We start from the raw sequence: 27054 nt of genomic DNA, 5'->3' as shown, positions 1-27054 counted from the left end.
AGCTTAAGCCCTTTTTCAGCCTGGAAGTTGCTTTTGTGTAGCAACAAGGAAGATCTATAACATTTCTTGCAACCTTCTACATTTTCATGTCAGTGATTATGAAATCAGGAAATCTCATATGTGCTGTTAGTAGTTCTTTAGCCCTCAGAAACTTACCCCCTAATGGACTTAAGTTGATAGCATATTTTGGCTAACGGGTCAGAACAGTACTTTGTACATGAAGTTTTGTATCATCTGATTTGCCTGACAATTTTGACGCATGTATTTCTCAAATCCCTCGTTCATTTTCTTTATATCTTTGCAATGAAGCTCTAAAAACATTTGCCAGCCTCCATCAGCTTCCTTTATGTTACAGTTATTTCAGGTACTTTAGCTTCACTGGGATCCAGTTATTTCATTTTAACTTATCCTACAGACTAGAAAGAAGAAAATGTTTTCTTGCCAAATCTAATGCAATAAAGAAGTGAGATGGAAGAGAAAATACACCTAAAGCCACTTACACAATGCTGAACTCAGTGAAGAATTACCTCCATAAGTCCAGCAAAGAACAACTTTCAGAACAGCATAGGTCACGCCGAGCTGAATGGCAATAGAGATGACATGAGGCAGTGGCATGCAGGACTCTTTGCTGCTCAGAACAGCATTCTCTCCTAAGGCCCTGTGAGCAAGCCAGGCAGGGAGGGTATCCCAGCACTAATGGCAAAGTTGGAGAACAGGAGGAATGAGTTGATCCCTGGTAGCTGAAAGGCCAGGAGCTGCTGCAAGTGAAACAATTCTTTCTTCTGAATTTCATAAACATTCCTTTATTTTCTATTCCTCTTTCTTCTTCTTTAGGGAAAAAAAAAAAAAAAAAAAAAAAAAAAAAAAAAAAAAGGTAAATGGTTGATATGTGCCCTATTTCTAAAGAAAGAGTGGTGTGGAAAAAGTCATTTCTCTCCGTTCTTACTCAGGGAAGCATCTGTTCTTTAACAAAGACGAGGCAAAAGGGGGAAGGAGAAGGTAGCAAGACAAATAAGCAAGTAACACCACTCATTTCTAAGGTAGCAGAAGAAAATTACTGCAGTTGTTGGAAATGGGCATCCTGACCAGGACACATCAAGAATAGTCTTTCAGTAAAGGATGTTGGGTAAGGTGAGATAAAAAGCACAAATATGAGAAAAGATTTTAATTTCAAAGTTTGTTTCCTGTTATGAGCTCAGCTGTGGATGGACATTATGAGATTCTCACATAACATACAGATTATATATTTTATAAAAAACGCAGTAAAATGAGTAAATATCACAAAATATGGAAGTATTATCTGCTGACAGCTTTAACTGCATGCATTTGAGAAAAAAGTTTAGATTCTCTTGAGCTTGTCCACTGTCAGCTTTGAAAGGTTTCTCATTTCTCCACATGGTTTAATTTCATTTATTCAAAGATATAAAGAATTGCTTTCCTTCATGATAATTTATAAAATACTTCTGGTCATGTCCCTGTCATGATCACGGAATCATGGAATCATCTCAGTTGGAAAGACCTTCAACATCATCAAGTCAACCACCAACCTGACCCACCAAATCCACTAAAATCCACTAAACCACGTCCCTTAGTGCCATAGATACCCAGAAGAGGTTATAAATTCTCAGTCCTGTCTCTCAATCCACTTTGTCTCAAACATATAGCAAAAGCAGCACTCCTTCAAGGGAAAAAGAGAATTTTTCCAAGCAGCCTTATTAATATATTACAGTCTCAAACTCATTTGCCAATTTTCAAGTGTTTCTAGCTCTTCTGGTTTGCTGTAATTCTGGAAAGTGCTAAAGGTTCACAGCCAGATGCAGGGCATCCAACTCCTTTATCTGTGGCATTTACACCAGAGGGTAAAAGCTCACAGTGAGTACAGAATTAGTTTTGTCTGCTTTCACGTGGTCATTGCTGCTAGGTTAATCACCTCTTCAATTATCCCTGTGTGCAGCACTTCCAGCTCACCTTCTGCTGCCACTGGTTTGTGGGGAGACAACACTGCACCATGTCATAAGCATGGGAAAAAGGAGGAAACTGGCATACTGCACCTTCATACATGAGGTGCTCAAATACAGAGGTTACTTAGTAAGCCATAACAAGAAGCATATCAAGTAATCACATAAAGTAACTTTAATTTTCAGTGTTTTCATGCCTTAGGACAGGAAAGAAAGCTTTTGGATCTCTGCAGGCTGTACCCACAGGGTCAACAAAGTCTACACAAATACTACAAATGTCAGATTTATGGTAAAAGCTGCCTGTCTTTATCCTTTCCAGTCACATCCTAGAACATTGTGCAATCATATAACAATTTGAAATAAGATCTCAGAAGGAACTTCAGAAACAAATATCCCTGAAATTTAGGGTAGTTTGCATCAAATCTTACCTTTGCAACAGAACTTTTTCATCTGTATTAAAATGAACTAAAACCCCAGCTCTGAATACTACATTCTAGCAAAATTCAGGTCCAGAACTGAATCTGGTGTTGTAGCTCAGATATACCCACAAAAGTGGTATCTGCCTGTGCTAAACAAACACAGAATTACTGATCCACATTCAATCTTGGCTGTCCATGATAACAAACCTTAAAGAAAATATTTGAAAAGTTGGAAAAAAAAAAAAAAAAGTGGTGTCCAACACATCCTCTAGGCTGGAAGTGGCCTACTTGTCCTGTTGATGTGGTCTTCAGGAGATTTTCTTATTCTGCAGTGCCTAAGAGCTCTCATTTTTAAACCACATTTCAAGCACACTTGGTTCCTAATAAATCTTTGCAAACAGACCGTAATGGTGCTTTCTGAATATGAAGGCAGTTGCAGTGAATGACTCAGAGGTCTGTGTCCTCAGTTCCTTCTTAATTTCAGTTCAGAAATCCAGTGATGATTTTTCAGCATCAATAATTTAATTATAGGCATCTGAGATGATATACTTGGAGTGAACTGAGTGGGAGGAAAGGAACTGTGAAGAAATTGAAAAGAAAGGTCAAGAATGCCCAGGCAAGGTCAGGAAGGGTAACAGAGAGAAAGCAACAGCAAAGCAAGAAACAAGGGATGGAAGCAGCAGTACTCACTCAATCAATGATTCAGGGCACGTCAGTGAAGAAAAGCAAAAAATACTAACTACTCTCCTACATAAAAGCCAGCTTCAGCTTTTGGTCCTTAGGCAAATCTTCCACTGACTTCAACAGATGTTCTCTGCTGTATCAAAGGCAGTATGTAATTCTGATTGCCCGGAAGGGATTCAGTTCTCACTACTGAATGAATGTGATGCCTTTAATTTAAGAATAAACAAACACTTCTACCTTAGCACATTTAATTTTTGCTCTCATGATTTCTGATTTCTTTGAGGCCACACACTTAGTGTGCACTTCAGGCTGTACAGTATTAAATGCAAAAGGCTTTCTTTGAGATTTAAAAAATGTGAAGGTCAGGAATTCCCAGATGCCATTTCTGGTCCCTTTTTCCTTGTTTAAAGTTTGAAGTTTTGCTAAGACTTCTAATCTTTATGTAGGGCATACCCAAACTAAATGACTTATAGCCGTGTGCAACACAGTTTTTTGCACTGGTTTGAATGACCAGTACATCTTACTAACACAGACTAGCACTCCTTCTACAAAAAAAAAAATCTCACAGATATCAATAAGACCATACAGAAAGTAAAATACTACCTAGCAAAAGCAAGAAAGGTGAGAATATGGTTCTAACTAGTATTTCAGTGTTAGGACCATTGATAATCAGTCATTGTAAAGTCAAATAGAAGTCAGTCTGATATTGTATTCATATATACAGCAGACTAAGGACTAAAACATGGCATTTCAAACACTAAATTTAGGACTACTGAAAAATTCTCAGCAGTATTAAATATGGCTAATATTAAAATCATATGGAGCTAATATTAAAATCATATGGTAACAAAGCGATGTGCTTTTCCCCCTCTTAGGCTTTTTAATGCTCTCCCAGAACATCAGCAAGGTTAACTCTTTATTTCTGTGGATGTATTGCCACCATCTTTTAGGCTAAATAAAAAAAAAGCTATCTTAGTTTAGACTTAATAGGAAATCAATTATCCTTAGACTCAGCTGAATTAAGGGAAAAAATAATTTTCTCTCACTGAAATTACGAGGAGTTGGGCTACTGATTTGAATGGCAACAGAATTAGCTTCTTGGATTCAAATCTGCTAGGGACCTATAGCGAACATGAAATGAGGAAAATACAATCACCAACAACAGTCTGAAAATATTTCTGTCTGAAAACAATTTTCCTTGGCAGTGGCTTCACAAAATTCCAGTTCTTTGACCTTAGTAATATTTAGATAGAGTGTTTTTTAAAGACTAGGCAAATAATTTTATCATTATATCATAGACCTGCTCTGTTTTTTTACCATTCACATAATCCCAGGTACATTTTCCTCCATCATTTGGTGAAATGCAGCTCCGTTGAGCTCCTCCATAGTTCTAGAATACACGTGACATTGACTTGACTGCATGTTTCCTATCTTTACTGTAAAAACATTGCATGCTAAATTCAGCATATATCTCCTTTAGAGTATCAGCACGGTTCTTTAACACTCAGAGGCCACTGTACAGCACTTTTAATTTACAGTTGCTAAAAAAAATAAATAAATACAAGGTTAATTAGCAGCAGCCTTAACAGGAATATGGGAAAACTGAAGATAAATGACATGTCCTGTGTAAGATGGTGAGTCAGAAAAAGAGGTCCTGGTTCCAAATTCCAAATCAATTTGATTGTACCACAGGAAACTTTATTTTTTCCTTCATGGAAGCTGACAGAAACATAATTCTCAACGATTTTTCAGGTTTATGTTCCACCTCTTCCAGATGTGGTGTTATGCTTCGTTACAGTTTGAACAAAGAAACAACATCCCCTGTCTGGATGGTTTTTTCCTACATCACTGTAGGACCACCCTTAGAACCACTTCAGAAATCTCACTATAATGATTTTACGTGAAGTGAGCACATGGTGATGCATTCTGTAAAAAAAATGAATAGGGTGCTCTCCCTATGCCCACAGCTACTGAACATATTTTTCAGTAGATCCACACCTGCATTTCTTGTAGTGATTTTCATACATGTAATTTGTAAATGAAGCTTACAATTCAACTGGCTGCTGTATGCTTATGTTAACTATTCCCCCCCATTTTTTTTTGTCCTCACACATTTCTGGAAAAAAATGCTCCTGTTCAGGCCATATCTATGTCGACAACAGTACCAACCATAGTTACATGTGAATCCATGTAATGAAGGCTTGAAAAACATACACAGGCAGTTTTCAAGATCTTAAGACCTTGGTGTTACAAAGGATTATAAAGAGACAGTAAGAACCTCAGCTGGCTCACACTGAAGGCAATAGAAATTTTATTCTAAATTTAAGTAGTATGTTACTCACTTACCTCTAGCTTATAGGAGGGACAGAACATTTTCAGGATCTTGGAAAGTTACCAGCTATTTTCATACGAGAGTCCCATGCCACAGGTCCATCTCACCCAAACTCCCTTGAGGCAAAGGATGCAACAAACAGAAAATCCAGGCAGACTTGTCTTGTGACTGGGGAATGGGTGACGCAGGGAGTCACAGCAAGAGCACTTAGAAGAAGACTTCATACATGCAAATATGACTGAAATCAACCCTCTGCTGTTTGGAAGGGCAGATAAAATAAAAATAAATAAATAAATAATAATAATAAATAATAATAATAATAATAATAATAGTAATAATAATAAGGAAGCAAAAAGCAAGAAGAAAAAAAAAAAAGAAAAAAAAAAAAAGAGAATTGCAAAGTTGTATAAAGCCAGAGAAAGAAAGAAGAAGAAATGCTATTCAAAGGATGCCAGTGTGCCTCAGTTTGACCTGAGGATTACCATTTGTCTCTCAGCAATTCTCCATGCATTATAACTGAGTTCTGGAAGCCTTGCAGAAGATTGTCCTTCAAAGAAGAAAGCACAAGACATACAGTTCACCATACACTTACACTCTATACCAAATACAGGTTTTAGCTCAGCAAGTGGTATCCACATTTGTGCACCCGCCCTATCATTAAATCACCCTACACTCCTGTGCAAGCATCAAACCCTTTACCTCCCCTCATTCACTTCTTATCAGAATTGTTCTCAAGAAAATGCTACATTTCAATGCATAGATATGGAAGAAACTTTTTCCTTAAAGAGCACTGTGGCTCTGCTCAGATATGACATTAGGAGGGATAACTCCGTGGTATGTGTTGATAACAAGCAGATAAATTGAGCTCTGTTTCCAGCCAAGTATTCTAGCTCAAGTTCAGAAATGGATTCCTGAACCAAAACAACATTTAGCCGTAGGTGGGGGACCTTATTTATGCTTCAAGGTAATTTTTCTGAGAAATTGCTGAGCACATTTTCAAATGACTGAGCAATTGGATAAGTTTCATTATCCCACAAGTTTTGCTCTGCTACTTCACAATTTGCATAACTCTGAACAAATAGTCCTGTGCACGTGATGCTTAAAATCAGAATAACAGATACACTGCAAGCTTTTACACTTGAGGAGGTAGAGTAATGGATTAATAACTCATACAGTTACTTATGAAAATTCACTGAATTTCTCTTTCCATAACTGGAAACTAGAAAAAATAAAATAAAATGGGCTACTTTGTCCAACATATTTCCACATTTCATAATTAAGTTGCTCTGTTTTAAAACATTACATTTCAGTTTCTGAAACAAATTTCTGTTGTTGTTATCTTTCTGATTTTAATAACAAACTATTTATGCCTACTCTGCACTTTATTAGTGTATTTTAAACAACTCTCCATAGATTTGGTTACTTGTGCAAGGAATTGGACTACAGCATTTCTATTTTTATTAAGTTTTTGCATTAAGAGATAACACATTAAAATTTTATGCACATTAAAACATAATACATTAAAATTTTAAAATAACACATTAAAACTTTCTTCATAGCAGCCTGTATGGTGCTATGATTTGAATTTGTGGGTAAAATCTTGTTGATTACACAGCAGCGTTTTGGATAATGCTGAACAGTGCCTGAACAGTGCTGAGGCTTCTTCTCTTTCTCTCTCAGCCCTGTCCTCCTCCTCAACTCAGTTCTGCATCTCAATGTGAATGGCTCAACAATGAATAGCTTAATAAAATAGCTATTTTAATATGCCAAAATGAAAAAAAAATATACAGATAGTGTCCCTTCAGGTGCTGGGGACCCCATATTCATGTAGCATTGAGTAGACCCTAGATGGATTTTCCCAGGGCATGCTGCGCCAATCTGCTGTGTGGAGAGGTTCCTCCCCCCTCATGCACCTGGCTGCCTTCTATTTTGCGTAACAAATGAAACCACACATCTCCTCCTGATGGACTGGGATATCCTTTTTGAGACCACTCATGCTAACATAAGGGCTTTTGAAGCCTCATGTACAAAGCCCCAGCAGAGCAAACATGGCTATCCAAAACCACTAACTGCCATACATCTTCTGCAAGGCTCCCAGTACACCTTCAGCAGAGCAGTAGAAAGGAAGCAAGTTCTGGTAAGCAGGTATGTGCTATCTAGAAAAAAAAGACCAAATAGAAACTTAAGTAACCAAATGTCAGTGTCATTGGCTTGCCTATGTACACCAAGCCACATAATTATCTAAAATGAAAGCACCAACAGGGAAAATATACAAAGTTCTGGAAAGAACCATGTGATGGGTGAAATGATGGGACCAGCTAACACAGCGTGTTGTTAAGTCACCTTCACTGAGACACTCATGAAGACTATACATCAACTTACAGGATACAGTTTAGCAATTATGAAATCAATCCTGACTTTACATAGGAGAAAAGACTAGAAGAACCACTAGAGGACCCTTTGTTTTCAAATGTTTCACTGAAAACTCATGGAGATTGATTTCAATTGGCATAACATATATTATTCCCTGTTTTTGTTTGTTTGTTTGTTTTGTTTTCCCTGAATGTATTATTATTTGATATTGATGGATTATATGGTTTTATAGGTACATGGATGAAAACAAAACAGTGAAATGCATTGGAACAAGGAGAGTTTATTTTTTGATGTCAGCGCACTTCACAATTTTTTGAGAAGCTTGAGAAAAAACAGGAATTTGCATTTTATAGCTATGCATTACTGTAACGAAAAATGTAAATGTAAGGCTGACCACCGCAAGAGGCAGGGCAGCAAGTCCTCTTGCTACATTATCACAAGAAAAAAGGGATTCTTCGTTTTCAGGGTTTCCTGTACCAGCAGGTATTTCATGCCATGCTGACTCTGGCCCAGACCACAGTTCCCTTCCTTGTCAAAGTTCACATTTCATTATGTGAAAAGACCCAGGAAAAGACTAATGACTGTGGTTAGTTTTGTATTATCGTAGAGGTGTAGGCTGTGTTGGCAGCCACACACCCGAACATGGCCTGTTTTCTCTCTTTCCACACATATTCCTCTGGTTAACTTTAACTACTTTTTGTGAGGTTTTATTTCACTTCTTTCCGTGGCCGTGTCTAGAACACCAGCGGGTCGGCGCATTTTCCGCTGACTGAGCTCACCCACGTCCATCTTCCCGCCCCGCCCCGCCCCGCGGCCGCCATCTTCCCTCCCCGCCCCAAAGGGCCCAGCCGCGAAGGTGATGGTTGGCGGCTGGTCGACGCGGCCATGTTCCACAGCAGCACGCAGCGGCGGCACTGGACCTTCGGCAGCGAGGAGGAGCTGGCTCGGAGCCGCGCCGAGGCCAACCGCAAGTTCCGCAGCAGGGTGGTGGCGAACGGGAAGGTGCGGGGCAGGCTGGAGGGGGGAAGGTGGCGGCGGGGCCCCGGGCTGTGAGGGGAGAGGGGCACCCCCCCCCCCCCCCAGCCCCTTGTCCCATCCGGCCGTGTCCCCTCACAGGTGCCGCCGAGCGAGCCGTGCCTGCTGGAGCCCCACGAGGAGCTGGCGATCTGCAAGTACTACGAGAAGCGGCTGCTGGATTTCTGCGCCGTCTTTAAGCCCGCTATGCCGCGGTCGGTGGTGGTAAGCAGGCGCCGTGACCCCGTGCTTTGTGGTCCCCGACGCGTTTCGTGTGCCTTGGCATTGCTCGTCTGACTCCTGGGAGCACGAATATCCCTTTATTTTCCACCTCGCCGGTGCTGCACATCGCGTTTCAGGCTGCTTTCTCTCTCCCTTTGTTTTCTGGATAGTGCACCAGTCTTAGAAACAGTAATTTCTCAGCTTCGTTTGTTTCCTGTGGCTGTAATGCTTGCATTGGGTAACATTTTCCTTTCCCCTTCCATCATCAAGGAATAGAAACAAATCTAGAGCTTTTCAATGATACAGTTCATGATACAAATGTTTCAATTCATTGAAATTGATTTCAGTGAGTTAGTGAGACAATAAAACAGCCTCGATGCTGCAGGGGGAGCTGGAGAGGTCCCAAAGCTGAGGTGTAGTTTTTTTTCCGGCACTGGTGTGCATCTGAGCAAAGTGTGCTAGTTCAGGCACCTGTACTAGCTTGGAACAAAGGACCTCTGAGGTGACTTACCTTGAAGGCAGAAGAGTGCAGTAAGGGGGAGGGAGCTGAAGCAGGGACTTAAACCGTGCTCCTTCTGCCAGCTAGTCATTCAGAAGTATCCCCATCAGTCATCTCCCTTTCTGGCCACTGTGGTGAATAACGAAAATAGTATCTTGCTTAAAAATGCATTTACTATGCATCATTAGGCTGCCACTATATGCTGTATGAAACCTGGCCTTATATTTGAGAATTGGCTGCCTTAAGTCAGTGTGCTGAGTCAGACTTCCCAAGTAACAGGTTTGAAGTACCTGATTTCATGCTGGTGGGTTTCAGATCAGTGGGAAATTCAGTGTTGACAGGCTGAGGTACTTACAGACACCCAGAGAAGTGTCACTTTTAAACACGCGGGAAAATTGACCTTCACTGTCTTTTAAATTTCATGTCAATGTCAGATTCTCATGAAGATGCCATCAACTTTTTGCACAGTCTTCTTACATGTATGTCTAAAAATGGCAGAAAAGATAACCAAACCACAATCTTGTAAGCTTATTACACCCGCAAATGTACTAGATATGAGAATGTTTAATGGCATGGCGTTTGTGCCTGTATTGTGTCCTGTATGCCTGTGGTATATATTCACACTTGTTACTGTTGTGTGATTTTATTTTAATTTTTCTCAATCTATTTTTGCTTCTATACTTTTCCCTCCCTCCCTTTTCTTTTTTTTTTTTTTTAATGAAGGGAACAGCTTGCATGTATTTCAAACGCTTTTACCTCAACAACTCAGTGATGGAGTATCATCCTCGGATAATAATGTGAGTTATCAACACACCTTGACTTACCGTATTGATTAGAACATTAGAAGTATACTTGGCATTTGTTAAGATATTTAAAAAAAAAAATAAAAGATTAAATGTATGTGAAGACCTAGTCTGGTCACCTTCTGTTTCTACTTGGAAAAGTTTGTGTTCTAAACATGGTACTTTGAAGATTAAAAAAATAATTCTGCACAGAAGTTCTCATGAAAACATGGATGCTGCAGACATGATTTTTTTTTTTTCCTTTTAACCTCCTCAAGGCTAACATGTGCGTTTTTGGCCTGTAAAGTAGATGAATTTAATGTGTCCAGTGCACAGTTTGTTGGTAACCTTCGGGAAAGCCCTCTTGGACAAGAAAAAGCTCTTGAACAGATACTGGAATATGAACTGCTACTTATTCAGCAGCTGAACTTCCATCTTATCGTGCACAATCCATACAGGCCGTTTGAGGGATTTCTAATTGATTTGAAGGTAATAACATTTTATGTGCTGCATACTTCATATGCTAATGTTAGACAAATGTCATGGCTTGTTAGAAAAATTAAGTGTGCTCTTAATGATGTTGATTGTAGAATGATAGGTGTTTGAAAGGAGTTTTGTTGTGCTCTTTACACGTTATTTATTTTGAATAAAATGGCCAGCTACTCTTTTGCTTTACAGTACATTATTGAGTTTGGCATTCTGAGCTGACGAGTGGAAGATCAGGAACAGCTACTTACTTTCCTGTTTATTTTCTAGACTCGTTATCCAATGCTGGAGAATCCTGAAGTGTTGAGGAAAACGGCTGATGACTTTCTCAATCGAGTGGCTCTGACAGATGCATATCTACTCTTTACTCCCTCACAGATAGCTCTCACTGCTATCCTATCTAGTGCTTCAAGAGCGGGAATTAATATGGAGAGGTAGTGTTTTCATTTCTTTGGAGGGATTTATTTGGTACTTGTATAAAACTTTACTGTAGATGTTCTTGACTAGTAGAAGTATGCATTTACTTGGTAGTTAACAGTCTGCTGCATTAAGTGTGTTTCAAAACTAAAGCTGTAGTGATTTTTTTTTCTACTTTTGAAAAGCCCGAGCTATGCAGTTAGTTGGTGTCTGTTTATTATATTCCTTTGAAATGTTTTTTTGCTTCTTCCAAAGTGACAGCTTTGCCCTAATTAGAACAGAATAGGATTTTCAGACTGATAGTGAAGATCAGAGTGAAGAGACTGGAAGTGCAGTAGAAAGTGAGGGTATGAAACACCTAAAGAATCACTGAAACAAAAAAGTAAGATTGTTAAGAATTTAAGATACCTAAGATTTTGGAGTTAAATAGTATTTCTCTGAACTGATGGCTACTAGCCGTGCAGAAACAGTAAGTGCTGCACTTGGTTGGTACAACCATTAGTGTGCACAGAAATGTACTAATAATAAAGTGCTCTTTAAGTAACTCCATTTCTTTTCTGTGGCCCATCCACTTCTGTTTCTAAAGGCATCATGAAAGGCTTTGATATCAATGTGGAAAGACAATTTATTAAAGCCATTCTGTTTAAAGAATCTTCCGCAGCATGGGAGGATGCTCTTCAGGATTCACTGTCTTCTCAAAAGAGTGTGCCAGTGTTCAAGTGCTTATTACAACTTGTCGATCTCATTCCTGAACTTATTTTCTGTACTCCATACATCAAAACTCAGAAAGCTTGGATATAAAAGGAACTAGAATAGTTTGTAGGTAGCATGTGATTCAAGTTATGTGAGCTTTGTCTACTCATAAAAAAACAAATTCTTTGTCATCCATCAGCACCTACAGTTGCTACAACCTTGTCAGTCACTCTTTCACATCAGCTTCAGCTGCTGCATGTGACAGAAGCTGCAGCACAGGTCTTGAGGGCCTGTGAGTAGGGGTCCCTGCATTGGCAGGACAGAGCTGGGTTAGAACACAGAGGCTTGAAAATCTGTTGGTCCCAGATGTCATTGTGTATAAATCAGTCTTCAGGAAGTTACAGTTTCAGGAAAAACAACAGCAACCAGTCTCTGGCAAATAATGGCTACTAGTTAGTCTCCAGTTACAGTGTCAGCAAAGCGCTCTTAAGGTTGTATGAGCAGTGGCACAAAGTGAGCAGCTGCTAGCTTGTAGCAATTAACGGTGGCTGGGGCCTCAGACTGTGAGCTGCAACTGACACAGCTGAGTATATCTATCTTATAAATAAGTTTTCTGTTCACACAGACTGATAATATCACACTTTAAGAGTCCTTGGATTTTACATGCAAGTTCTCTTCCCAGCAAGGGATAAAGTATTTTTTTTTTTGTAGATCTTGACAAGGATTGTTGCTTATGTATCTTGTGGTTTTAACCTGCTGGTGTGTGCATTTTTTTTTCCTTTTTTTTTGTTTGTTTTAAGATTTGGAAGCATAAATGAGAAAGCAAGTGCTGAAGCTGAAAGTGAGATTAGTCTCTAAACTTTTCATATTCTTACTCAGAGGTCTTGTACCATGTGTTCAATATTCTGTTTAATAGATTAAGTTTTCATCTAAATTCACTTAAATCTTAAGTTCCTTTTTTTTTTTAAACACTGGAATGTGATAAATACCTGTGTAATGGTGTTCCTCGGGTGTGCTGTGTTTATGTTGTTACTAAAAGGAACTTTGAATCTGAGAAACAGAAGAATGCTGGAAGTGAAGGACTTGCTTTTCTGTCACTTTATAGCACTTCTGCAACAGAAGTGTTCTTACTAAGTCTAATCATAACACTTTAGCAGATGGAAATAGGTGTTTTATTAACTAATGATAGCTGTCACAAGTAATTATGGCACTTTATTTTAGGAAATTATTCTTTCATTTCTCTTTACAGTTACTTATCAGAAAGCCTTATGCTGAAAGAAAACAGAAAATTCTTGGCCAAGTTACTAGATAGCATGAAATGTAAGTAAACATTGGAAAAAAATATTAAAAACTGTCTCTCTGGAGGAAAAAAAAAAGTTTTTTCAACAACAAAAGTTTTAAGCAGAAAAGTGTGCTTCCGATGGTTTTCTTCACCTCAGGGCTTGCATAGGGTACGTAAAATGTTGGCAGTACAATGAACTACTGACTAGGTATATGCAGGGGGGAGAAAACACTCAGACTTACCTTTGTTATTAAATCAAAATGGTAATGAGCCTGATGCTTTACGGATGATATATGTTGTACTGATTTTTTTAGTAACTGATTTGTATTCAAAAGTGAGAAATCTGTTTTGGGCACTAGCTAACGTTTTTGTGTGAGTTTGGATGAGTAACTTTTCAGTCACTATGACTTGAGAGTACAGCTTCTGACAAAAACTGCACATAACTACTTCTACCGCCAGAGGGTGACTTTTGTAAGCTAAATAAGTGATCTGCCAGCATTTGTACCTCACTTTTACTTTGCAGCTATAAAGGTCTTTCAAAAGATGTTTAGGTTTGCTAGTACAAAACAACTACATATATAAGAAACAAAACAAAACACGAATGCTAGCATGGTTTAGCTGTGACTGTGGGGAGTACAGTACGCTGATCATTACAGTAAATGACGGTCGAGGTATGGAATTTTAAGAAGGCATTCTGTTCTTTAATATTCTAAGCTAGTGCATGCATTTAAAATGGAGAGTGCTAGCATCGAAAAGAAAAAATCCAGTCTGTTGACTAAGCAGACTTCGGTGGTGATTATATCATACGAGTCAGCAGGGTCTACAAATTCAATTTAAATTGAATTTATAAAGTTTGAGGTACTCTTACCTCTCTCTTATCCTAACAAACCTAGTCGTCAGGTTTCTCTTAGTGAAATGCAGAAGGAGCTCTGGGATCACATATTCACTTGCAGTTTTGTGGAAGATAGCATTACCCTAAAGGCAGCTTTTCATAAATGTGGCTGGCAGAAAATTTTGAAGCCGCTGAGGTGCTAAATCTGTAAATGGTTTGTTTTGCATAGAATTGGTGGTAAAGAAGGTCTTCTTTCTTGTAGGGTACTTGTAAATTTAATTTGCATTCATACAAGACAGAAACCAATTTTTTAAGACCAAGGAACAATGCTGAATACAAAAAATACCCATCTATTTTGAAAGTTGCTGGCAGAGTAATGTGAACTCTGTAATTTGCGTTGATGAAAACCAAAAAATGTGGTGCTGGCAACTTATTTCAGTGTAGTTCTTTGTGCTGAACTTCTGCTGTTCATTGATGCTATTTAGAATTAATCCTCTGTTTTTAAGATGATAGTCAAGCCTCGTGTATGTAATCTTGGATGCTCCAAAGTTAGTGTGCTGCATGTGATGGGAAGTTTTGTAAGCAAATGGTTTGGGAGTTGGAGAAGGTCAGAACTTGTAACATCTAATGGTTTGACAAATAAAAGTAAGGATTTTAGTTATGAAGTTTTCTGTTAAGTTGGTAAAACTTGCCTTGCAGTGTCTTGAAGTCTGTTTGGAAAATAGATGTGATATTTTCGAAACCTAGCAGAGATGTGAGGGAAAGGAGATGGACTGTTGGCTCAAACTTAAATAAAAGGGATAAGCAGTAACAGGAGCCATACTACTGATTGATACTGACCTTGTGTAATTCACAGGGTGGAGCAGAAATTACTTAGTTTGCTTAGAGCTGTGTTGTTGCCACTGTAGGCATGAAAAATCTTATAAAGAAATATGAACTGCCAAGGCCTGAAGAGGTTGCTGCTCTAAAACAGAAATTAGAGAAGTGTCACAGTCCGGAGTTTTCACTTAATACCAACCTGTAAGTAGATACTACTCTGTAATTTGTTAAATTTCAATCTTTTTTAATGCTATGGAAACACTGACTGATCTGTGAGTGAATGAAAATGAAAACGTCAATGCAAACATAAAGGTGTCTGTTCGAAGTCTTGGTTCTCAAGTTCACCCAGTTCTTCTGTAACACCTAGATGTTGTTCCTCTATGCTGATTTGTACAGCAGGCCCCAACAATGGTTATTTTGTAACATGGAAGTAGAATCCTGAGTGGCTTCTAAATCTAACCACTTGATCTCATCTCATGAGACTCATGGGCTTTGAAAAATGTGATTAAAGCAAATTGTGTAAAGGGTTAATGCTTTCTTAAGAATTGTGTGAGTGGTGAAGGACTTGCTAATTCTTTCTGCCCTTTCAATTTAGTACGTATTGTGAACTTGTAGTAAGCTGTCAGCTGGGACTCGGTGCTTTTTATATGACACGTTTTCTCATGATATAATCTTAAATACTGTAGTCAAATAAGGAGACTGAGTCTGGAAAAAAATAACTAAACCTACTTTTTTTCCTGGATGGTGGTTAGGAAGAAGAGGAAAGGTTGTGAAGATGGTGACTATAATGCAAAAAAGCCTAAAATGGATGAGGTTGGTAAATGTATGGTACAAATACTTGTTTTTCCACTCTTAATGGTTGATGAAAATGACACAGCCACTGACAAACTTCTGCCTCTGATATTCTTCCACATATTGCTCAGAGTGTTTTCAACTCATTTTTAATAATGAGCCAGAGTTACTACAGACCTGCATTTGGGAGTGTTTTTAAATACTCATATTTTCTGTGGGGAGTGGGAAGAACGTGCAGACCATCCTTCCTGCTCTTCCTTGTGCTTTTGGAAGTCTCTTGACAAACTATAGTACCACATGAAGCTTAGTACTTCAACTCCACTGTCTGAAACTCTGTGATATCACTGAGGGAAAACAGCTGTTAAACTGACTTGGAATACCGTGATGAAAGTCCTGGTTTTAGAAGGCCAGGAACTGAAATCCTAACTGTACAGGTAGAAATTCACTGCTCAGGATTCGGCGAAAGGAATATGATGAAAAATGCATCAGGCTGGCATATCCACGTAAGCTTTAGGTAGTGTTTTTCAGCCGGCCAGTGTTTGTGAAATTGTTTTCATTTACTTTTCGCTTCTTGAACAAGGCAGAAGTAGCTGGTTTGCTAGCAAGAATTGCAAACAGTGCAGATGAGTAGCTTGTACCTCAGGTTGTGAGCCCAAGTATAAATACCATGGGGACGGTAACTTAACAAATGAAAACAGGAGTAGAGTAGTCCTTCAGGATCTAATCTGAACACCTTTCATAACTTTCAGTTGTAATATTGTCTGAAAATTGTAGACAGTACTGCTACATTCAGGTGGAGGAATAGCTTTGTAAGGAGCCCTTTTTAATGGAACTTTTATTGATACTGAAGACCTTGTACATACAGAGAGTGATCTGTCAATCTTACCATAAAGTGCAGGGTTTTTTTTGTGTTTTTTTTTTTTTTTTTTTTTTAATAGCAAGACTACTTGAATTGGGTTGGCAGTGTGTCCTCTGTGCAAAGAAAGCTAACAGTATTCTTGGCTGCAGTAGACAAAGTATCACCAGCAGGTCAGGAGAGGTGATTCTTCCCCTCCAGTCTGCAGCACTCATGGGACTGGCTGTACCTGGAGTCGTGTGTCCAGCTCAGGGTCCACCATTACACGAGGACATGCTGGAAGAAGCCCAACAGCGGGACACTGAGATGATCAAGGGACAGGAGGAGAGGCTGAGAGAGCTGGGACTGCTCGGCCTGGAGAAGGGGAGGCTCAGGGGGATCTCATCAGTGTCCATAAATACCTGAAGGGAGGGTGCTGGGAAGACATTGCCAGGACTAAAGGCAATGGGCACAAACTGGAACACGTGTGGCTCCTCCTGAGCACCAGGCAGCACTTTTGTGCTGTGCGGGTGTCTGAGCACTGGCACAGGCTGCCCAGAGGCTGTGTGGTCTCCTCCTGGGGGATCTTCAAAAATCACCTGGACACGGGCCTGGGCACCCTGCTCTGGGTGGCCCTGCTGGGGCAGGGGTGGGACCAGATGAGCTCCTGAGGGCCCTGCCAGCCTCAACCATTCTGTGATTCTGTGAATTACATAAATTATCACAGTGGATTCTAGTTAGTCATTACAGCACCAACATGAAAAACAATCTTACTATGGTAAAACCGTAAAATCGTAGAATGGTTTCAGTTGGAAGGGCCCTTAAAGATCATATAGTTTTACCTTACTTGACCAGTGAAATGTGGAACCTCAAGCACATTTTATGGTAACTCTTTAATGCTGTAAAACTTTATGTCCACTAGCTGATAGTCTTTAAGGAACATACAGTAACTGGCAACTCTGTTAAATTGTCATTTTCATGACTTTTTCACGTTCTTGCAAAGTGACTTACAAGATAGTTCCAAATAAGCTGTGAAGACTTACTCCCCACTTACTCCCCAGTTTAATTTGAAGGGATCTTACTTTAGCTTACTTTAGTTATGCTGATTACCTGTGTTTTGAGGCAGTTCTGATTTGTGGGGTTTCTTATGGAGTAATTTATATTTACAGTACTTTTTCCAAATGAATATACTTGATTGGATAAATTGGCATAGTGTGCAGCATTTCATGATCCCTTCTTAAACAACCCTAACAGCTCTTGAAACTTTAAATACTGATGTATCTGAACTGCCAAGGGTTTGTACTTCTTCATTTGTGAGTAATTACCACGCGCAGGCACATACTTGAAATAGCCAGGACACAAAGGAAAAAGTAATCTTTTCAAAGTCTCTTGTATGTGCATACTTTTCAAATCTTGAGGTTTCAGTAATGTGCAGCCAGCTGATATTGTATTTATAGCTGTGAGCAATTAGGCTATAATAGACAAATGCACATTCCATAAAGATTTTTTCCCCTCAATTATTAGTTTGTAACTGAAGTTAATACCAATACTGAAGCCATGAGTGGTATGGTGAGCCCATCAATTTGCAATGACAGAAGAAATACACAGGCTACTGATTGACTGCTGATGACTCAACTGCAAAAGTAATGAAGCCATAAAGAGGGCACCTTATTAGTAAAAGGCTGCAGGATGAGCTCCCATGGAGATCTCTGAAAAGGTGCTTGTAATAAACAAGGATGAGCTAAACCTCAAATAGGCAGTGAAAATGGGCTGCTGAAATGACCTTCATGACTCTGAGGCTGGGAATGGTTAACTAGGTTTAACGTTAAACGGCTTAGTCACCACTAGTTAACATATTTCTTAGTCTGTAGTCTGTTAGTCTGTTCATGTAACGGTGCTGTTATGTGCTAAATCCTGGTCATAAAAAATCTAAGGGTTTTTGTTTTTCTCCTTCTTTGATAAGCATTAGAGCATGCTTACAGAAACAAGTTGAGGTCTATCTCTTGAGGCTTTCAGTTGTGTTTTCTGGGATAAGGCAGCACTAGCTGAAAACAAAATCTTTCCTCTGATGTCTTTATGTGACTGAGTTATCTCTGGTTTCAGCATCCCTGCAGAAGATAGCACAGTGGGTGGGTGTAAAGGGAAAGTGACAATAGTTTTAATGAACTCAGGAATCACAGTTTAAATGGAGTCTTACAATAAAATAAGGGAAACATCTTAAACTGTTCTCACACTTAGCACCATGGGAAGTTTGAGCAGAAATCTGAGATCATTGGGAGTTGTCAGGAAATAAAATATCCTTTCATCTTTTTCACCAACTGTTATCTATAGTCTTAGGTCAAGCACATCATGACAATCTGGGAGGGAGCCTAATGAATGTGCTTCTGTGTAGGACTTGCATGAATTTGTATTCAGCTTTTACATGTTGACTGACATTCTTACTGGTTGTCAGAAGTAGAACAGTCCCTGGCTTGTGTATTTTCTTCCACCAGTCCTGGCAGAAATACATGGATTTCAAGTAAGGTGGACAGACAAACTAAGTTTTAAAATCACTTTTTAAAGTTACTGTTTACATCTTTTACTGATAGTAGGCACTGTCTAAGAGATCAAAGTGAAGTTATTTGTATTACCTGAACTCTCTTCAGCTGGCCTATCTATGTAAAGGATGTTAGCCTGATACCATGTGCAGCAGTACCAGCTGGTCCATGTTCCTGCAAAGCTTACCCTCCGGCCGTGCTGCTGAAGGCATTGCTTTTTTCCTTCCCTTAGGAAGAATGGACGGATGATGAGCTTGTGGATTTGATGTAACCCTGAGGATGGAATCCTACCACTGCAGTATCCACTGTCCTGTGATGTGTAAACCTGTCTGCCAAAGGTTTATGAAGCCTGTAGCATGAGGTATTTGTTCTGTTGCTATTTAATATCTTTGCAATAAAGCATTTTATACTGTTCAATTTTAATTAATTGTAGCTCTGTTATAAAACCCTCATTCATTTAAGGTCAAACATCAGTAAGAAATGCTCACTTAGAGAAATCTGTCAGGCACAGAAGCGTGACAAAGTGACGTTAAGAAATGCGTTGCAGCATGGCAGTAGCTGAAGTCAAACCTGGTATTTAGCAAAGTGGTTAAATATAAGCAGAAAGCAAATCTGATAATAGATCCTTTTAAGTGCTTTAGAGCAAAACATGCATGCCCTCTTCCCAAGTTTGTCACTGACACTGTTGAAAGAATATAACCTTGCCCCTAACATTTTCTATATTTGAGACGAGTTTCTCAAATGTACTGAGAGGCTGCAGCAACCGCTTTACAGTACGGAAAGTAATATTCACAATTTTGTGACTTACTTGTTACTGTATTTCCTGTTCCTGCAGGCATGATTTCAGATTAGTGGCTGTGATAAACCTACCCGAGGGCATCAGAGGAGAACAATTTAAAATCTACCTAACTACTTACACAGCTTCTAAATGTAGGGCAAGCTCTATTTCCTTTTCATACATTGTTTTAGAACACACGCAATTTTAGTATATGTTCACCTAAAATGCAGCTTTAGGAACTTTTACTAGGCTGTATTAAGAGCATCTGTTCTACCTACTAAGTTCCCTTACTAGTATAATATAAATATACTACTTGTGGCACTTGAGAGCTCTTTTTACAGCAGAAGGTTCAGCACTGGGCACCTACCTTCCAGAAATAACTGGCCCAACTGGAGTGCAATGGCAAGCCTAAAGACATGTAAGGAAGGATGTACTAGAGTACATCAAAGACCCAAAGATAAAGTCCATACAAATTAGAGTGAAAGTAAATGCAAAATGCAGTCGAATAGACAGGAGATACTGCATGATGTTGTAACAGCTCTGTTCATGTCGCACAAGACTTATTTATGTGGAATCTCATACATCTTGCCAGTGAATCTCAGCATCCTTTCATTCTTTACCAGATCACTCCCAAGAATTGTCATGAATGGGGATGCAGAACCTCCCCCCCCAAATCAACTGCATATTTTAAGTTAAAATTCTGATACTGTTAACAGCCATTTCCTTGGCTCATGAGAGAGCAGCACAAATTAAGTTTTTTTTCCTCCCCTCTCCTTCTTATTCAACCTCTTAGCTCCGGCCTGTTAGACTGCATTTAGACATGGTAATGCTATTCTGGGGACTTATGCTTAAAACCGAAGTGACACTGCACGAACACTTCAAAGGACATCATTCATATATGCAGACACTAGGAAAAAATCTCCACAGCAACCAAAGTTAGCAAGTTTCCATAATGTTGAGCTGTAGCTTGATTTATTTTAAAAACTTAACTTTTTATTTTAAAAACTTAACTTTCCATGTATAAAAATAAGATTCATGGTAGACTTACAGTACACAAAAGACCAACCAATACCTATTTTATAAAATGGTTTAATGAATGCATGCATGTCTGATACAATGATCAATAAATTTACTTAATTCAAATTATTTACTGTTGTAAACATTTTACAAAAGCATTGTGATTTATCTGGATATACAGTCCTTGATGGAAGAACTATTCAGACTGAATCAGTGACACATCAAAAAATAAAGCTGACAATACCCATTCTGCATATTCTCTTTCAACATGATTCCAGCAAGAGAAACAGCATGGTATAAAAGTGTACAGTAAAGATTGTTCCTACCATAACATCAAATTCTGAAAACTGTAAATACAAGTTAAAGTGGATGAAACAGTCAGAAGTCATAATTATTGTAACCAGTCAGAAATTACAGTAAGAAATGTTATCCAGTTATATGTAGCTGTCAAAACAACACATTTCTTTCTTTGTCAGTTGATAATTCCTTTCCAACAAGACAGCAAAACTTTGGCAATTAGAGGTGCTGAAAATAATTTTAAAGTTCAAGACACAGTCACAGCATTTTCTTTGTGGAAGGTGAACTGTACACCAAGGCTCAGAGGTTGTGAAAACTGTTTCCACATGGAAAAAAGTGCAAATGTCCTGCACAGATAGCTTAAAAAGCTGCTGGTACAATCATTCACCAACAGAATCTTTGTTTTTCTTTTTGCATAGTTCACACATTACTGGGAATGTGACAGGGTGTGCTATTTTTGGCAAGAGCAAGAAGAAAGTGATACTGGTGTGAATTGCCATGTTGGGCATGCTGGATCCATGCAGAATTCAGGTAGAGGGCTGCTACCTGATGTTGTTGGACACTGAATACTGATTTTGTTTTTGCTGAAGGAGTTCTGTAATAGCCAACAGCTTCTTAAGAACATGCTGTAGAAAAAAGAGTCAGTACAACCATAGGTTAGCAACTAGTAAAAAACAAAGAAGTTTTACTTGAGATACATTTTCAACATTACTCTAGCAGACTTACAGTTATGTAGTTTAGACTATAAAGAAAAGAGGGAGGGGAACACGACACAACAGCTCTGATTTCCTAGTCAGTAGGACACTACTTGAAAAGGGAACTCTAAAACAACATTGTGAAATTTGCTACTGCACCCATGGATCTTCTTGTTTCTTGCTTCTTTAGCACAGGTAGGCTAAGAAAGTATACTGCTAACACACGGCTGGGAGTTCAATCATTTCTGTCATTATGGAAGTACAGTTCTAATTAAAATAGGTGATCCTGAACTATTAGGGCATAATTAGGAAGAAAAGGTGAAAAAAATACAAGAGAATTTTGTCCTTAGAAACCTATACTGAGAATCTCTCCTGTGACATACAAAGTTAAGTATATCAAGGAAACAGAATCACATCCCTCATCATTATCTGTATCAGGATTTTCTAAAGATGCACTTTTTTTTTTTTTTTTAAAGAGAGAAGAAAACCATAACCCATTTGTTCGAGCGCACGTATTTAATACTGAAAGCTTCTGTCCTGCCTTGCCAGTCTGGCCACTGCTTGTGGTGTTTGTCATGACTATCAGCCACAATGACTCAATTATGAACTCAAACGTGCCTTTTTTCTCTCATGCCAATGAAGAGGTAGATTGCTGTTATTAAGCTGGATTAGATTTCAGGTGCTGTACCAAAAAACACCTATTTTATTTTCAATTCCTTGAGCTTTTTTCTTCCAAAGTTAAGTGAGTTAAATACAAATGTATTTCCTTGTTCTATTAAACCATCTCTAGTTTGGAAAAAAAATAGTGCTGAAATATGCATTATTCAAGTAAACGGGCACTTGCTCTTCTGCTGCCAAAGGACCTGCCATACAGATTTATGGTCTACCTGGGATTAAGTTAAGGCCTTATAAATAGAATAATAAAAGTGATTATGAGAGGTATTTGAAAACAGTAAAATTAACTATCAATAAATATCCAAAACTTAACCTCTTTGAAAGTGAGTCATTCCAAAACAAAACCAACTCCCCCAGAAAGCCCCACAACCAAAACAACCAAGGGTAAGCCTCAATAACCAAAATCTAAACGAAACAAAAAACAACTCAGAAAATCCTCTGTGGGAGTCCCCTACTGGTTTCACTGAACATGTATCAATGGTTTCAGCTGATACTAATCAAATTTAAGAAAGACTGTTGCTAATAAAAGGTTTTTTAAGTGCAACTGTCCCTGCCCTGGAAGCAGTAGCATCAAACGGTAGCTTACTCAAATCGCTATTGCCTGCACAGCACAATACACAGAAATGTTACTGTGCAGTAAGTTTAATTCCTTCTTGAGGTTCACTATTATTAGCAGACCAAAAGGAGGTATATTACTTCTATAGAACTTCGAGGTAACGTGTTAAGTAATTTGAAGTTGTTCCTTTTTAAGTTTTTATAAAGCCATTTGGAAGTTTAATAGAATGGAGTAATCATTTACAGTTGGCTGCTTAACAGCTGGAACAAACTAATCACTTACAGTGGGTTTGCTAGAAAAGCTTGCCATGTTTGTTTATAAATGTACTACAAAATTAGGAAGCAGAAATAAGATAGCAATAGAAAGCTAGGGGAAGTAAATTTAGTACAGCTGAAAAAAAACAGATCCTTAAAATACTGACCAAGAGAAACTGTCAGTAGTTTCACAGATTGAGGCTTCCTCTAGAAACTAAAGTCTTACTCTCTAAACCTGAAAAATCTTGGTTTTATTGTACAAATCTTGCAACTATGGACTAAGTATTTACAACTAACAGCCTTCTTGTGATATGCACATTTTAAGTTTTTTTAATCAAACATAATGCTAGCCAGAAATACTTAAAAGAATCCTGGCATGATGGATTCACTCAAGACATACTATCTGCACCTGTGATTTGATGGTTAATCTTTGTAGTTTACCTGCATTACACCTCGCTCATTACTGAGTGTCCGAAGTTCATCTGAATGTGCCACACAAATCTCGTGCAAGGCTGCCAGATCACGGGATAGGTCAGTTCTAGAGTGCTCTGTAGTGTCTGGAAGCTCAGGAACATTCTTGAACAAAAATGATGAGAGCAGATTTACGGACAGTGAGTACCCAGGTAAACCCTGTACAGCTAAAGTTACAGCTCTAAGTAACTCATTAAACTACTTATAAAAACCAATACTGTGATTAAAACAGATTAATCCATTATTTTCAGGACAATGGTTTTCAGAGACCTTGTATAAAATTTCTCATTTCAAGAAAACTGATGCGTCATCATCATATACAGAAATTGCAGTTCAGCCAGAAGAGGTGACCTACCTGGATGCCACACGAAAATACTCGTTTCTGTATCTTATCAAAATATTCTGAGATGTCTTTTAGGTCACTTTAAAGAATCAACTGAGGAAGCTAGGCTCATTTTTCCTTTATCTTCATTTTTAATACAAATTCTTGGGATAAATACACACATACATGAGCTCCTAACTTCTGTTACAGCTACCATACGCAAAACAGTAAGAGTTTAAATATAATAAAGCAATTGTTCAATTTCAAACTACAGTATGTACAACACATTTGGGATATTCTGGGGAATGCGGGCTGAAATCTATTTTTTAAAACAATGTCAATGTCTGGTCAAAGCTATATGAAATTATACATAGGATTTTTTCATTTCAGAATATATTTTTAAAGACTTTTTTGGCCAAGATTTCTAATTCTCATGCAGATTAGGTATATTTTAGCTTCTCACATCTACAGAGTTGCTAAATGAACAAAATGTATGATGTTTGATGGTTTCAGTTTTGTGTGACAGGCCAGACAGCAATCTGCATTTTTTAAAGATGCAAGAGAAAAATTTATTCAGTAACAAGCATTCAAAATCATGTGGAAGCTGATGCATTTTTAAGCTAGTCAATAAAAAGTGTAAAGAATTTTCATTTACAATATTGCATATTTGCATTTAATTTCTAGAAAAGAATTTTTAATCACTTACCCCAAGTTCATCTAAAAACATGATCATGCGATGTTTGTTGCTCTTGATGAATGGATTTACCCCTTCCATATATGGCTCCTAGTAATTTTAAGAAGTATTCATTTTAAAAAGTGTTCATTAAAACAAATCAATACCAAGTGAATTGTCATATCTGATGTGAATGCAATGCTGTCAGACAAATGAGATTACAAAAGTGGCTTTACTTTCTCAAGTGTATTTCTGAGCACCTGAATAATGTACACAGGTCAAAAGACTTCACTTCTTGTTTCCCAGGTGGATTCAAAAATAGTTTCTTATAGGCATACTAGCATGAAATTTAAAATTTCTCAAATATTTCGGCTGATTTCCCCCACACATACTAGCTTTAGTAAACAAACGCTGTACAACTTTCAAAAGGGATTATCAGAGGCGGGCACCCTTTTCTTTCATTAACACTTGCACTACAAGTAGTGTGTGTCAGAAGTCACTTTCATGATGCTGAAGTCCATGTGTACTTTTCAACCATGTTGCTTGCTGCTTGGGAACTGAGACAGACCACTTGTTGCTTGCCTCTCTTAGTGACACAGCAGAAACTTCATTAAAAGCTAGAGCTTTTTAGTGCAAATTGTCAAGCTGATTTACAACATTCACTAAGTCTAACAACAGGAAAATGAATTCAAATAGAAGAGGTGTTTGGAAGCTCTACAAGAGAAAACACTAGTGTAAGGAGCAAGTAAACGCAAGGTAAACCAGCAGGTGGCGAGAGTCACTAAAAGAGGTTAGTGGTTCTTCATTTGTTTCAGTATTGGATACTCTATATCCGGCTCTGAGTTGAAGTCTGATTGCTCTCAGTTTGAACGTGAATTATTATATACAGATAGATGCCTGCTGAGTTTATCTGTGTTCTCATAGCATCAATACATAGTGGCATCACATTCTGTAATGCCTACTGTAATGCCATTCATTCATCAATTGTTTTAACAGCCCCTTGCTGATACTACCAGGTTCAAAATCTTCATGGGATGCACCAAGTCAGCTTTCTAGATCAATTTGTCCCGAAACAGTGGGCCTCCTCTTCACAGTTTGGCCAGACTGCTATTGCTCTGGTTCAGATCAACACCCTGTTTAGTTCCAAATGAAGAAGACACAAAAAGTGCAGGAACAAAGCCTCTACGCTGATGATGACAAACATGTCAGGTTTCAGACTTTGCATAAGAAAACAAAAACAGATTTTTGCCGGTATTCAACAGGAACATTGAAACGTATCAGAAAAACAATTCCAGGCTGTTCTGTGCACATATAATATTTACCTTAGCTCCAAATTCAACCAAATTTGCTAAATTCTGCACAGACTTGGCGACCAGCGTCAGCGTTCTTGCAGCAGTAGGGGAAGGAGAATCTGACAGGAATACAAAGTAGAGTTATTGGCCATTGCATTTAAGACTACCAGCAGTCACATGAAAGTAAACTCTTCTCCAATTTGTATTTGCGGATTTAAATGCTTTCAATGTTATAACAGATGAGCATGCGGAAAATATCACTTGGTGAAGTAATTACTAAAGCAATGTACATTTTATGTCCAAAAAAATAAGAATATCTGATTTTGCTACTAGCTGTACACAGAAGTAGGCAAAATTAAGTGTTGTTTAATAAGAATTATGTGAAGTAGCGAGAACCATTTTCACAAATATTAAACAGTTCTGGTGAAAGGAAGATTACTTGCAAAAGTAAAATACTAAAAAAGGTTTACCTTTCTCCATATTTGTTTATACCCACCTAAGTGGGCTCTTAAGTGTTTTAACCAGTTATACTTTGAGTTACTAGCACCAGGAATATAGAATAACCATGACATGCAATCCTGGCTTGTATTTCCATAGAAATATAGTCACTTCCTGTGCTTAACACTGCGCTTAGCACTTTACATTAACCTCACAGTCAGTTAAAACTTCCTTTTCCAACAAGTGACAGTAGCAGGACTGTTAATTTCCCCCAAATTACAGTAAATGGCCTGGTCAAAAGCCAGTTTTGAATTTTTCCAAAATTGACATAGTTACTAGATAGACTATAAATTTTATAGTACTTTGTAAGAATGCTCTATACTGTTTATTGTCTATCTGCGCCTTTTGTTCTCTGTCCTCCCCCTAACCCCTGCAATCCACTGAAACCCAGTTCTAGACCAGCAGAACTGGTCAAAAGAAGTGTTTTATTTCACGCAACTCAAATATGTTTGAAACAAAGGAGTTGAATTTTGAAACAAATTTTTTTTGAGCAGTTACTGAGGTAACATGATTTCTGCTGAAATTGAACCATGCCCAATACACACAGCCT

General features: G+C 38.3%; 2 protein-coding genes across 3 annotated transcripts in view; one reads left to right on the top strand and one right to left on the bottom strand.

Annotated features, from left to right (window-relative positions):
- Nucleotides 1-8578: 8578 nt before the first annotated feature.
- CCNH (cyclin H) lies at nt 8579-19395 on the top strand. Of its 2 annotated transcripts, XM_040540624.1 has the most exons (9): nt 8579-8768; nt 8883-9005; nt 10225-10298; nt 10562-10772; nt 11040-11203; nt 13129-13199; nt 14902-15013; nt 15565-15625; nt 19209-19395. In XM_040540624.1, exons 1-9 carry the CDS (start codon nt 8652-8654, stop codon nt 19245-19247), a joined length of 972 nt encoding a protein of 323 aa, XP_040396558.1. In that variant the 5' UTR covers nt 8579-8651; the 3' UTR covers nt 19248-19395. The 2 variants fall into 2 exon arrangements, with proteins under 2 accessions (XP_040396558.1, XP_040396559.1); XM_040540625.1 differs by lacking the exons at nt 8579-8768; nt 8883-9005 and adding an exon at nt 9038-10004.
- Nucleotides 19396-20827: 1432 nt separating this feature from the next.
- Nucleotides 20828-27054, bottom strand: part of RASA1 (RAS p21 protein activator 1) — a 63454-nt gene continuing 57227 nt past the window's right edge. The window contains exons 22-25 of the mRNA XM_040540623.1: nt 26036-26125; nt 24748-24824; nt 23690-23824; nt 20828-21694 (exon numbers count right to left, since the gene is read on the bottom strand). Coding sequence (XP_040396557.1) covers nt 21611-21694; nt 23690-23824; nt 24748-24824; nt 26036-26125 — 386 coding nt within the window. The 3' untranslated portion in view covers nt 20828-21610. The remainder of the gene's footprint in view (nt 21695-23689; nt 23825-24747; nt 24825-26035; nt 26126-27054) is intronic.

Source organism: Cygnus olor, chromosome Z (assembly GCF_009769625.2).
Source record: "Cygnus olor isolate bCygOlo1 chromosome Z, bCygOlo1.pri.v2, whole genome shotgun sequence".
Taxonomy (NCBI): Eukaryota; Metazoa; Chordata; class Aves; order Anseriformes; family Anatidae; genus Cygnus; species Cygnus olor.
Note: the sequence above shows the minus strand (reverse complement) of the source record. Positions and strands in the feature narration are given on the sequence as shown.